This window comes from Lithobates pipiens, unplaced genomic scaffold (assembly GCF_037356315.1).
Source record: "Lithobates pipiens isolate NorthernLeopardFrog02 unplaced genomic scaffold, aLitPip1_a1.2 Scaffold_28, whole genome shotgun sequence".
Classification (NCBI taxonomy): Eukaryota; Metazoa; Chordata; class Amphibia; order Anura; family Ranidae; genus Lithobates; species Lithobates pipiens.
Window position 1 is genome coordinate 220,693,148 of NW_027507789.1, and position 14,798 is coordinate 220,707,945.

A 14,798-nucleotide genomic window follows, 5' to 3' on the forward strand; every position below is an offset into this window, starting at 1 on the left:
ATATCCTTGTTTGTTTACATTGTGCATGTTTACATATCCTTGTTTGTTTACATTGTACATGTTTACATATTCTTGCTTGTTTACATTGTACATGTTTACATTACATTGTTTACATATCATTGTGTGTTTACATTGTACTTGTTTACATTACATTGTTTATTTACATTTTGCATGTTTACATATCATTGTTTGTGTACATTGTACATGTTTACATTATATTGTTTGTTTACATTGTGCATGTTTACAAATCCTTGTTTACATTGTGCATGTTTACATATCCTTGTTTGTTTACAATGTACATGTTTACATATCCTTTTTACATTGTACATGTTTACATATCCTTTTTACATTGTACATGTTTACATATCCTTGTTTGTTTACAATGTACATGTTTACATATCATTGTTTTTTTGTTTTTTTACTGTGTTAACATTTACTAAAAGCTGATACATTGTTGCAGCCTGTGATCTGATCAGAAGAAATGTTGATTGGTTGCTTCTCGAACCTCCTTATGGTGGCCATACCCGCTTTGATTTTGTTATCAGATTGATGTGTTATTTCAATTAAAATGATCAAATCCACAAAAAATTTAATAGCCACACCTTCTCTTACAATCGATTTTAGGATCCTTTCACACGGGTTGGATTTATGTTGTGATCAGCTTGCTCAGCAAGGAATCTGTCCGCCAATCCCCCTCCGCTGAGCAGGTGGATGACAGGTCGGTGTCTGCTCCACCTACGCAGAGCGGACACGGATCCAGCCTGCTCTTCTCTATGGGCGGTAGAATATAGACAAGAGTGCCTGTCGGCATTACACCCGACTGTCATCCAATCCGCTGCACGGAAGGGGATCACCATCCGTCTGTTTTTTGCAGATTGACACCCACAACTCCATAGAAGAGAATGCAGGTTCCAATTGGATCGGCCTGAAAAATGGACAGGCGGACTCAATCGGGACATTCCAGCCAGGGTGGAATATTATCGGTCATTTTGCATCGATCAGCAGCACTGAAATGCTTTGCTAATGAATATGATTATATTTCAATTGATGCGATTAAGATTGAGATGACATGCTGGCCACAGAGATGCAATTGGTCATTTATGATCATAGTATCCAGTGGCGGCTGTTGCTTTATATTTTGGGGGGCATGGCAAACCAACACCAAACCCCCCCCACACGGGAGATGGACGGGAATGCAGTGGACCCCCCCCCCCCATGGGAAACGGTCAGGAGTGTGCCTAAGACTCCCTGGCCAATTGGGTCTCAGGAACTGCTTCCCGATTGGCTGGGGAGGAGAGTCAGGAAGACAATAGTGAATATTAATTGGATATTGTCACACAAGTGTGTGGGCTCAGAGCGGGGGGAGGGAGCGTAATCTGGATTTCTGGATTTTCAAGTATCGAATATTCAAATTTACGAATATTTAAACTTGTTAAATGGGTTTTTCCTTAAGGCTACTTTCACACTGGGGCAGACGGGTGCTGGCGGTAAATATTTAGCGCCGCTTTTACGTCACTTTAGCGGCGCTATTCGGCCGCTAGCGGGGTGGTTTTAACCCTAATTTTAGCGCTGTAGCACCCGTAATATGCCTCAGTGTAAAAGTAGCCCAAGTCGGAAATTTCAGAATTAACTGTCAAGCGGATATTGCTGGAAATGGCACTGTCCGAATTGGTGCGGCGCTGCACTGGTTTGCCAAAAGTAGTTTCTGTACTACTTTTGGCGACTGCGGGGTGTGATTTTGTATAGACATCTGTGCATGAACCCGCACAGATGTCTCTGAAATCACGCCCCTCCCGTAGTCAGGACTGACATGCAGGGTATGAAATCGTGCGAGTTCAGCTGGACTCACATGATTTCAATCCTGCTGCCAGTGTGAACCTGGGCTCAAAGACAATAAAAATGCACTCACCAGATAAAAGTCACTCACCAGATAAAATTCACTCACTAGATAAAATCCACTCACTAGATAAAATTCACTCACTAGATAAAAGTCACTCACCAGATAAAATTCACTCACTAGATAAAAGTCACTCACCAGATAAAAGTCACTCACCAGATAAAAGTGGATGAAGGCTCTTTGAAGTTCACCGAACCCTGCTCAAGCTGAACCTAGGGCAGTTCAGCTACTCCCTAATCAAGTGAGTTGTTGACTATCGATCAATCTCTCCGGGTGAGATTGACTGGAAAAGAAATCGATAATTTTATTGAAGCGTGTATGGCCACCTTTAAAATATGTGCCATCCAATCTGTCTGATGCAGTTCAGGAAGCCAGCCAATCGTGACGCAGGAACAGCAGACTGGACAGATCTGACTGCACGTGTCTCGGGAAATCACAGGACGAGTGACTTGTCTGCATTTTTAAATTGTTCGTTGCCTAACGTTGTTTTTTTTTTATTATTTATTTTTTCCAAACAGTCAAAGAAAGATGATGTCCGGACAGGCGGAGACAAAGTAAGTACGGATTGTTCGGAGATCAACCCAAAGCTGGCCATACACCCGTATAATTTCGTTTGAATGTTCATATGGAAATTTTGAAAGATCAGAGCATTCGATCTCGCCATCAATTAGTCAACCGATTTAATTTGAAAGGCCTTAAAATTTCATCCAGACCCGATACTTGAATGAAACCCCAGATGTATTAAACAGGGGATGTGCATTACAATCTGTACAAGTGAGCTTCCCCCTGTACTTCTCCTTTAAAAAAATAAATAAATAAAAAAGTTCCATCCTGATCCTTCGACTAAGGATCAAAAAAGATTGTTGATCTGACCCCACTGATCATTAGAAAATCGAACAAACGTTCCTGAAACAAACCAAATTCTACCAGTGTATGGCCAGCTTAACCGTATCCCTCTGTCTGCTGACATGTTAACATGTATGTATTCCCAAATGCTAAAGTTGTAAATAGTTAGCTTTATGCTTTGTAAATGTTGTGAAAGCTTTTATTTGATTTTGTTATGTATATTTTTATAAATGCCTGCTGATCCTGCTGTATCTCTGTGTAAAGACCAGAACCTGAATCTGCAGTGGTCATCCAGTGCTTGCATCCAGTCCAATGCAGTCAATGGATACCTTCTTGCTGTAACTGTAACTTTACCGGTCATTTTATCTGGATAGCTTGGCCTCTTACAATTACATAGTGCCCCATCATTGGTGTTAATGCGAGGAATAGTGCCCCGTCATTGGTGTCAATGGGAGGAATAGTGCCCCATCATTGGTGTCAATGGGAGGAATAGTGTCCCCATCATTGGTGTCAATGGGAGGAATAGTGCCCCATCAGTGGTGTTAATGCGAGGAATAGTGCCCCATCAGTGGTGTCAATAGGAGGAATAGTGCCCCGTCATTGGTGTCAATGGGAGGAATAGTGCCCCGTCAGTGGTGTCAATGGGAGGAATAGTGCCCCGTCATTGGCGTCAATGGGAGGAATAGTGTCCCCATCATTGGTGTCAATGGGAGGAATAGTGCCCCCATCATTGGTGTCAGTGGGAGGAATAGTGCCCCCATCATTGGTGTCAGTGGGAGGAATAGTGCCCCCATCATTGGTGTCAGTGGGAGGAATAGTGCCCCCATCATTGGTGTCAGTGGGATGAATAGTGCCCCATCATTGATATCCGTGGAATGACTAGTGCACATCATTGGTATCATTGGAAGGAATAGTTCCCCATCAGTGGTGTCAATGGGAGGAATAGTGCCCCATCCTTGGTGTCAAAGGGAGGAATAGTGTCCCCATCATTGGTGTCAGTGGGAGGAATAGTGTCCCCCATCATTGGTTTCAGTGGGAGGAATAGTGCCCCCATCATTGGTGTCAGTGGGATGAATAGTGCCCCATCATTGATATCCGTGGAATGACTAGTGCCCATCATTGGTATCATTGGAAGGAATAGTTCCCCATCAGTGGTGTCAATGGGAGGAATAGTGCCCCATCCTTGGTGTCAATGGGAGGAATAGTGTCCCCATCATTGGTGTCAGTGGGAGGAATAGTGTCCCCATCATTGGTTTCAGTGGGAGGAATAGTGCCCCCATCATTGGTATCAATGGCCTACAGAGCGTTCTGACCAATAGAATACCTTTGGGATGATGTAGAGTGGAGACTGCGAGCCAAGCCTTCTCGCCCATTTGGGGTGTTGGAACTTGACTATCCTTGACTTGGTCCCTTAGTTCCAGTGAAGGGAACTCTTAAGGCGTCAGTATACCAAGATATTTTTGACAATTTTATGCTCCCAACTTTGTGGGAACAGTTTAGGGATGGCGCCTTCCTGTTCCAACATGACTGCGCACCAGTGCACAAAGCAAGGTCCATAAAGGCATGGATGAGCGGGTTTGGGGTGGAGGAACTTGTCTGGCCTGCACAGAGTCCTGACCTCAACCCAATAGAACACCTTTGGGGTGAATTGGAGCGGAGACTGCAAGCCAGGCCTTCTCATCCAACATCAGTGCCTGACCTCACAAATGCTCTTCTGGAAGAATGGTCAAACATTCCCATAGACACCCTCCTAAACCTTGTGGACGGCCTTCCCAAAAGATTTCAAGCTGTTATAGCTGCAAAGGGCGGAGCCAACTCAATATTGAACCCTACGGACTAAGACTTGGATGCCATTAAAGTTCATGTGCGTGTAAAGGCAGGCGTCCCAATACTTTTGACAATATTGTGTATCTAAATGCCTCTGACTGAATTGACATTACTGCAATACTCCAGCCAACCTCGGCTTAGTTCATTTTTAGACTAGTCAGTTTACGGCGGTAGCACAAACCAAATACGATCGTAGTTAGGGAAGACAGAGGAGCCGACCAACAGCTCCTGGAAGGTGTTTTGATGAGAGAGCCCATGGTCTCGTGAGATCAACTCTCTTTTTTTTTCCACTTATCTGAACAACTTGGCTCTTCACTGTATATAACATTCTCTTCTCCATCGGGGAAGACAAGTGCCAATTTCAATGAACACGTCCAAAGATGTTCATGTGCAGTAAGTAGCCGTATTGTGATAAGGCGCACTAGATCCGCCCCTAAAAAAATATACACTTTATTCACAAATGTCTTTCCACCCAACTAGAGATGCCAACTTGCTCTTCAACCCATCCACAGATTCAACCCGCCACATGAGAATTTGACAGCATTGCTGTGCTGCTGTTCATGAAATGCAGGTGCTTTTATGGTTTTGGTAGTTTAACTTTTTTTTTTTTTTTTTTTTTTATTGTGTAAATTCTGCCTACTTCTGAAATAGAAGAACGAGAATATTCCATTTAGAGCTGGGACTTTGGTTCAGAGGGTAAAAGCTCTTGACTGGATTGCTGGAGACCTGAGTTCGAATCCATGTTGATGTCTCAGTATGTGGTCTTGAGACCTACCAGTAAGTCATGCAATACAGTTCAAAAGTGTGGTAGTGTTAAAAAAAAACAACAATATTGTTTTAAACTTCACCAACAAAGAGAATTGATTCCCAATTGTAGTCTGAGGTAGGTTTCATAATTTTTCACTCTGGGTCTTAGACACTCTGGTGTTGCCCTCTGTGTCTTCAGTGCTTTCCTCCTCGGGGTCTTCAGTGCTCTCATAGTTTTGCTCTCTGGGTCTTCAGCGCTCTTGCGGTTTTGCACTCTGGGCCCTCCGCGCTCTCATGGTTTCGCCCTCTGGGTCTTCAGCACTCTCATGGTTTCGCCCTCTGGGTCTTCAGCGCTCTCATGGTTTCGCCCTCTGGGTTTTCAGCACTCTCATGGTTCCAGCTCCTGGGTACTCAGCGCTCTCATGGTTTTGCTCTCTGGGTCTTCAGCGCTCTCATGGTTTCGCCCTCTGGGTCTTCAGCACTCTCATGGTTCCAACTCCTGGGTACTCAGCGCTCTCATGGTTTCGCCCTCTGGGTCTTTAGCACTCTCATGGTTTTGCCCTCTGGGTCCTCAGTGCTCTCATGGCTTTGGTCTCTGGGTCTTCAGTGCTCTCATGGTTCCAGCTCCTGGGTCTTCAGTGCTCTTGTGGTTTCACCCTCTGGGTCTTCAGCACTCTCATGGTTTTGCCCTCTGGGTACTCAGCACTCTCATGGTTTTGCCCTCTGGGTCCTCAGCGCTCTCACGGTTTCACCCTCTGGGTCCTCAGCGCTCTCACGGTTTTGCACTCTGGGTACTCAGCACTCTCATGGTTTTGCCCTTTGGGTCCTCAGCGCTCTCATGGTTTTGCCCTCTGGGTCCTGAGCGCTCTCATGGTTTCGCCCTCTGGGTCCTCAGTGCTCTTGCAGTTTTGCACTCAAGGCCTTCATGATTTTGTGGCTTCGCATTTGTGGGCTTTTAAGCACATTTAGAAATTTGCCCTTGTAGTCTACTGTGCCTTGATGGATTTGAACTCAGAACCCCAAGGTATCCATGTCGGTGACACCATCCTTTGAGGCATTTGCCTTTGGTCAAGGGCTGGTGTGTTAGTTCTCCTATTTCAAGAGGAAAGAGCCATAAAGTTGTAAAAAGCTAGATTTGGGATCCAAACTTGCATCTCTACACCTTGCATTGAAGCACAGGTTGATCGCTTAGCATGTGAGCTAGCTGACCCTGTGAGAGTATAGCCGGTAAAACAAAGATATTGTAAGTGAAATTTAGGGGGCACCAACAAATTCAAAAGATAAGGTGAGTTTTGAACCTTTGGGTTCAACTTTCTACAATTAAGGTGGCTGATTGCTAGACTCCCAGACCAGCCCTTTGAGACACCCAGCACTGTAAATCAAGGTCAAGGTAAGTGAAAGATAATCAAAGACACGCAAATTTAAAAATCTGCAGTACTTGAACATGTAAACGAACACTTTCAGGGGTAACTGGCTAGCTATTAACCCTCTGAGCTAACCAGAACCTAGAGCTATATGCTAGCAAATCAAGACTTAGTCAGCAAAATGTGATCAGGACCCATAAATTCAAAAAGGTTCACCTGAGATTCAAACCTACAACTCTTTGAGCTCAGGTGTGAAGATAGGTGGCTGTTAGGGCCCTAAAGCCATGTGAAACTATGGTCACTGAAGGAATAATTCTAGACTAAGTAAGTGAAACATGATCAGGGAACTGCTTAAATAAATAAAATATTTCAAGATTTGAACCTACAACACCATAATCATTGAGGTGGAGGTGACTGGCTGTTAAACCACCAAGCCAACCAGACACCCAGATTCTTCAGCAGTAAATCAAGGCTTAGTAAGCAAAACCTGATCGGGGCTTCCACAAATACAAAAGAGCAACCAGAGATTTGAACTTGTGACTCTAAGACCCAAGAACTCAGGCATCTACTAATAGATATCCATTGCTACTACTAAACCATTGAGCAAGCCAGACCTCAGAGCTAACCAACAGCAAATCAAGACTTAGTCAGCAAAATGTGATCAGGACCCATAAATTCAAAAAGGTTCACCTGAGATTCAAACCTACAACTCTTTTAGATCAGGTGTGAAGATAGGTGACTGTTAGGGCCCTAAAGCCATGTGAAGCTATGGTCACTGATGGAATAATTCAAGACTTAGTAAGTGAAACGTGATCAGGGAACTGCTTAAATAAATAAAACAATTCAAGATTTGAACCTACAACACCATAATCCTTGAGATGGAGGTGACTGGCTGTTAAACCACCAAGCCAACCAGACACCCAGTTTCTTCAGCCGTAAATGAAGGCTTAGTAAGCAAAACCTGATCGAGGAATACATAAATACAAAAGAGCAACCAGATATTTGAACTTGTGACTCTAAGACCCAAGAACTCAGACATCTCTAATAGAGATCCATTGATACTACTAAGCCCTTGAGCAAGCCAGACCTCTGAGCTTACTAATAGTAAATCAAGACTTAGTAAGTGAAACATAATCTGAAACACTGACAAATTCAACAAACAAAATAACAGTTTCAAACTTATAACTCTAAGATCATCAGAACGAAATCCAGGAGACGCTGAACCGCTAAGCTAACCAGAGCTTTGAGCTTGTAAACCAGGAAAGTCAAGGTTTAGTAAGTAAAAAAGTGATCAGGGAAAAATCCAGGATTTGAACCCGCGACTCTAAGAACTTCTCATAGAGTTGTTTACCTGTTAAGCCCCTCAACCAACCAGAACTTCGCTGCCCAATGCAGTAAATCAAGACTTAGTAAGAGAAACATGATTGGGACCCTCACAAATTCAAAAAGATGAGCAGAGATTTGAACCTATCACTCTAGGATCACTGCAGTGAAGAAAGGTGGATGCTAAACCCCTAAGCTATCCAAGCCCTTCAGATTAGTAGCACTAAATCAAGACCTAAATCAAGACCTAAATCAAGACCTAAAAAGTCAAAAATAATCATTAACACCAACAAATTACAAAATAAAATCGGAACCTATAATTCTAAGATCATTGGGATGTTGATAGGTACATGTTAAACCCCTAAACTATTGAGAACTTTGAAATGACATGTTAGTAAATCCAGACTTTGTAAGTGAAACACTATCAGGGACATGCAGACAGTAGAAAAAATTTAAAATCAAGATAGAAACGTAGAAGTCAGACATCTCTAGTAGATAGCTAACTCTACTACTAAGCCCTTGAGGCAGCTAGAACTTTGAGCTTGCTGATAGTAAAGCGAGACTTAGTAAGTGAAACGTTATCTGAAACACCCACAAAGTCATAGTTTCAAACCTAAAGCTCTAAGACCATCGGGATGAACTTTAGTAGACGCTAAACCATTAAGCCAAGCAGAACCTCGAGCTTGCAAGCCAGTAAATCAAGACTTAGTGTGAAACGTGATCAGGGAAAGAATTCAAGATTTGAACCTGCGACTCTAAAACAACCTTTTGGAGAGTTGATCATCTGTTAAACCACTTAGCCAACCAGAACTTCGCTTCTTAGACATGTAAATCAAGACTTAGTAGTCTTATGCCACGTACACATGGTCAGATTTTTCGACGGGAAATGTTGGATGTGAGCTTGTTGTCGGAAAGACCGACCGTGTGTACGCTCCATCGAATATTTGCTGTCGGACGTTCCGCCAACAAATGTTTGCTAGCAGGTTCTCAAATTTTCGGCCAACAAACCTTTGGCGTCGGAAAGTCCGATCGTGTGAACACAAGTCCATCGCACAAAAGTTCAAGCATGCTCGGAATCAAGCAGAAGGAGCCGCACTGGCTATTGAAACGTCCTTTTTCTCGGCTTGTCGTACGTCTTGTACGTCACCGCTTTCCCACGTTTGTAATTGTTGGCCAACATTTGTGTGACCGTGTGTATGCAAGACAAGTTTGAGCCAACAACCTTCGAACAAAAATCCACAGTTTTGTTGGTAGAAAGTCTGATCGTGTGAACGCGGCATTAGACTTAGTCTTAACTATTAGTAGTAAGACACTCACAAATTCAAAAAGAAGAACAGAGATTTGAACCTATAACTCTAGGATTACTGCAATGAAGATGGGTAGACACCAAACACCTAAGCTATCCAACCCCTTGGGAGGTGCAGCATTAAATCAAGACCTAAAAAGTGAAATATAATCATTAACTCCAACAAATTCCAAAGGAATATCTGAGATTGGAACCTATAATTCTAAGATCATTGGAATGAAGGTATATGCTAAACCCCTAAACTTTCCAGAACCTCAAGATAACAAGTCGGTAAATCAAGACTTAGTAAGTGAATTATGATCAGGGAGGTGCACAAATGAAAGAATTCCAACCTTCGACTCTTATATTGTCAATAGGGATAACTAGCTGTTAAGCCCCTGAGCCAACAAGAACTCTGATGACCAAGGCAGTAAATGAAGACTTAGTAAGTGAAACATAATTGGGACACTCACAAATTCAAAAGGGAGCTCTTGAGATTTGAACCTATGATGCGAAGATCACTAGTACATAGTTTGGTGGATGCTAAACCTCTAAGCTATCCAGAAACTATATCTGAGCAGCAGTAAATCCAGACTTAGTAAGTGAAATATGATCAGGGAAATGCAGAAATTAAACTTATTCCAAAATTCAAACCTTCAACTCTACAATATTCCAGAGGGATGACTAGCTGTTATGCCCCATGAGCCAACCGGAGCTCACATACTCAAGTAAATCAAGACTTGGTAAGGAAAATAGGACTGAGATTCGAACTTATAACTTTAATGAGACTGAGACGAAGATCGGTGGAAGGTAAACCCTTAAGCTATTTGGCCCTTTAAGCTGTACAGAGGTAGATCAAAACTTAGTAAGTGAACTTTAATCAGGGAAACAAGCAAATAAAACATTTGAACCCGCAACTCCTACAAAAAAAAATAAAAAAAACTTTTATAGAGCTGATTATCTGTTAAGTCCCTTAACCAACCAGAACTTTGCTTCCCACCACCGTAAATCAAGACTTAGTAAGAGAAGCGTGGTTGGGACACTCACAAATTAAAAAAGAAGAGCTGAGATTTGAACCTATAACTCTAGGATTGCTGCACTAAAGATGGTTGGGTGCTAAACCCCTAAGCCAGCCAGGCGTAGGCAACATCTGTGCTCCACCTGTGATGAAACTACAAATCCCATCATGCTTCAGCCTCTAGGAGTCATGCCAATGCTTGTCAGGGTCTTGTAATGCAACTTGGAGTTTCAAAACAGCTGCAGGCCAGCAGTTGCCTACCCCTGGCTTAGGGGTTTAGCATCTACCCATCCTCATTACAGCCATTCCTCAAGTTATAGGTTCAAATCTCAGCTCTTCTTTCTAAATTTGTGAGTGTCCCAACCATGTGTCTCTTACTAAGTCTTGATTTACAGTGCTGGAAAGCAGTGCCTTGCAAAAGTATTCACCCCCCTGGCATTTTTCATGTTTTGTTGCCTCACAGCCTGGAACTAACATGGATTGTTTGAGGATTTCCATCATTTAATTTATAGAACACGCCCACAACTTTGAAGATTTTTTATTATTATTATTGTGAAACAAACAACACATAGGAAAAAAAAATAACAGAAAAGGTCAATGTGCATAACTAATCACCCCCCTAAAGTCAATACTTTGTAGAGCCGCCTTTTGCGGATATCACAGCTCTGAGTCGCTTTGGATAAGTCTCTCTATGAGTCTTCCCACATCTCACCACTGGGATTTTTGCCCCATTCCTCCTCCTTGCAAAAACTGCTCCAGCTCCTTCAAGTTGGATGGTTTTGCGCTTGTGAACAGCAATCTGTAAGTCTGACCACAGATTTTCTATTGGATTGAGGTCTGGGCTTTGACTAGGCTATATCCAACACATTTACATGTTTCCCGCTTAAACCACTCAAGTGTTGCTTTAGCAGTGTGTTTGGGATCATTGTCCCGCTGGAAGGTGAACCTCCGTCCTAGCCTCAATCACACACAGAGTGCTACAGGTTTTGCTCAAGAATATCTCTTTATTTAGCACCATCCATCTTTCCCTCAACCCTGACCAGTTTCCCAGTCCTGACTGCTGAAAAACATCCCCACAGCACGATGCTGCCACCACCATGTTTCACAGTGGGGATGGTGTTCTTTGGGTGATGTGATGTGTTGGGTTTGCCCCAGACATGGCGTTTTCTTTGATGGACAAAAAGTTAAATTTTAGTCTCACCAGAGCAGATCACCTTCCTCCATACATCAGACCAGATCACCTTCCTCCATACATTTCGGGAGTCTCCCACATTTTTTGCAAAACTCAAAACGTTCTATTTTGTTTTTTGCTGAAAGTAATGTCTTTCTTCTGGCCGCTCTGCCATAAAGCCCAACTCTATGGAGTGTACGGCTTATTGTCATCATATGTACAGATACTCCAGTCTCTGCTGTGGAGCTCTGCAGCTCCTCCAAAGTTACCTTAGGTCTCTGTGCTCCTCTCTGATTAATGCCCTCCTTGCCCGCTCCGTGAGTTTTGGTGTGTGGCCGTCTCTTGACAGGTTTGCCGTTGTGCCATGTTCTTTCCATTTGGTTATGATAGATTTGGATATTTTTTTTTTTTAATAACCTGACCCTGACTTGTACTTCTCACCAACATTGTCCCTTTACTTGTTTGGAGAGTTCCTTGGTCTTCATGGCAGTGTTTGGTTAGTGGTGCCTCTTGCTTAGGTGTTGCCGCCTCTGGGGCCTTTCACAAAGTGTGTGTATGTAATGACCGATCATGTGACACTTAGATTGCACACAGGTGGACGTCATTTCACTAAATTATGTGACTTCTGAAGGTAATTGGTTGCACCAGAGCTTTTTATGGGCTTCTTAACAAAGGGGGGTGAATACATACGCACATGACAATTATCAATTTTTTATTTCTGAAAAATAGTTTTATGTATATATTTTTCTAATTTTACTTCACCAACTTAGACTATTGTGTTCTGATCCATCACATATAATTCAGATTAAAAAAAAAAACATTGAACTAAAGGCTGTAATGTAACAAAATAGGTAAAAAGCCGGGGGGGTGAATACTTTTGCAAGCTACTCTAAAGGTGCGAGGCTGGTAGGAAGGGGTTAATGAACAAAGAGCTTCCTTTACTTGTGTCTTTCATATCTTCGGGGGGGGGGGGGGGTTCAGCTTTATTACAGAGCCCCTCAAATCTCAACAAACTTTATTTCACACAATAGTGAGAAGCGCCCCCCAGACATGAATCTCTAATACAACCCTCCGTCCTCCGTCTCTCCATCGCCCTCCCGGGAATCCGTCACAAAAGCCCGATTGTTCCAGAAGGTTCTGAAGATAAATTGTTGCAAATAAATCTTTTAATGTATCAGTTATGGACAGAGAAGGACGGTGATGAAAAGAACGATTATACGTCTTGGAAGGACGAGCTTACATAAGTCACATTTGTGCCAGGCGTCCCATCCCCCCATTCACCGCCTTCCAATAATCGCCCATTGTCCCAGGAGAGCCGATAATACCCGGGGATATATCCGTCCAATCAGGTGCTGTATAGCCCACGGGGACCAGACATGGGCACAACCAAAAACATTTGCTTCGTTTTGTTTCCGTTCGTTATTTACATACATTTGTTTCGTTAAATTCGTTTAATTCATTTTCAGAATTTGTTTAATTTTTTTTCAAACTCATAACAATGTTGATGAGGAGGAAAGAGGAACCAAGAAAGCAGGTTAAACTTTAGTGAATATCTCATAAAGCAACAAATTAAAAGAAAAAATAAATAAATAAATAAATATAAATATAAATTATATATATATATATTTAGCATGTTGATGAGGGGGAAGGCAGGAACCCCACAAGGCAAAGTATAAGCAGATTAAACTTTAGTAAATACCTCTAGTATACCTTTAGTAAAAAAAAAAAAAAAAAGAATTAATATATATATATATATATATATATATATATATATATATATATATATATATATATATATATATATATATATATATATATATATATATTGTGATTTTGTGAGAGATTCAATAAAGTTTAATGTGCTTATACTTTGCCTTGTGTGGTTCCTGCCTTCCCCCTCATCAACATGCTAAAATGTATTATATATATATATATATATATATATATATATATATATATATATATATATATATGTATATATATATATATACACATACATACATACATACACATTTTTTTGGGGGGGATTTTATGAGAGATTCAATAAAGTTTAATCTGCTTATATTTTGCCTTTCTTGGTTCCTCCTTCCCCCTTATTGATAAGCTAATGAAAAAAAAAAAAAAAAAATTATATATATATATATATATATATATATATATATATATATAAAATTTTATTTTTATTTTTATTTTTTTTTCAATTTTCATTTGTTGTTTTATGAGATATTCAATTAATATATATTAATTAATCTGCTTATAGTATGTTAGTATGTGTGTGTGTTTTTATATATATATATATATATATATATATATATATATATACACACACACACACACACACATACACACACTTCTCTTAATTGTATTTGATCTGAAAAAGACCCCTTCCCGGGGGAAGTTATTTCCAAATACACCGCTGGCTTCCTGGTTATTTATCCCCCCGGAGGACACCGGTGTAAACTCATGCAATGGAAAAGATTTAAAATTCTGTCTCAAGTTTTACTGATAGATTTGTGAAATTTATTAAAGGACTTTTCATCAATTACAATACGAGTCTTTTTAGGAAAAAATGAAATTATTGTTCTCGGACATCATCCGTTTGAGAATGAAGAAGCTCACCGAGAATTCCCCCCCTCTATGTGATGAGGGGACAGGAAGTCACCTGTGTGTAGGAAAATGTCTCCCCCCCCCCCCCGGGAACCAGACGTTTGTTGTAATTGTTTTCAGACTGTTGCCATATATATCATCACATGACATTTCCTCTTTTATATCATCCATATTCTAGTTTCGATGTACTGACACTTCTAAGCAGACTTTATTTTTACTTTTATTAAAAAGAAAGAATACTAAAATTAATATTTTCAGACTTAGATTCTTGCTAACCTCTAACCCCGTACTAACTACTAATCTTCCTTGTAGGTTGTAGTAGATGAGCCTGTTGTGTCTGTGTCAGCCAACGCGGAGCAGTCGGCTCCAGAGCAGATAATCCAGCAGGATGCTAAACCTTCCAATGTCCCACCGCAGATCACCGCCGCGGCCGATGACGGGAAAGGAGCCAAAGAATCCCCCGCACGATCCCGGCTGTTCTGGAGAAAGGTCAGTAAGCTTCAAAATGTTATATTCCAAATCCATTTCTTTATATGAACCAGGGGCCACCAGGGTGGGGTATCAAATGGAGAAGCTGGGGCCCAAAATTGCACTGAAAAAAATAATTATTATTATTATAATTTTTTTTTTTTTAATAATTATTAAACAATTTTAATAATTAATGGTATATTAACGAAACACTATTTTATATTACATTTCAGTAATTAATGTTA

The 14,798-nt window shown here is 41.2% G+C and overlaps 1 protein-coding gene across 11 annotated transcripts in view; it reads left to right on the forward strand.

The window, feature by feature from the left end:
- BCAS1 (brain enriched myelin associated protein 1) overlaps positions 1 to 14,798 on the forward strand; it is a 129,247-nt gene that overhangs the window by 75,384 nt on the left and 39,065 nt on the right. For 9 of the 11 annotated variants that reach the window (XM_077460557.1, XM_077460555.1, XM_077460563.1 and 6 more), the window contains 2 exons: positions 2,416 to 2,451; positions 14,398 to 14,574. In XM_077460557.1, coding sequence (XP_077316683.1) covers positions 2,416 to 2,451; positions 14,398 to 14,574 — 213 coding nt within the window. The remainder of the gene's footprint in view (positions 1 to 2,415; positions 2,452 to 14,397; positions 14,575 to 14,798) is intronic. The other 2 variants (XM_077460561.1, XM_077460559.1) reach the window with 1 other exon arrangement.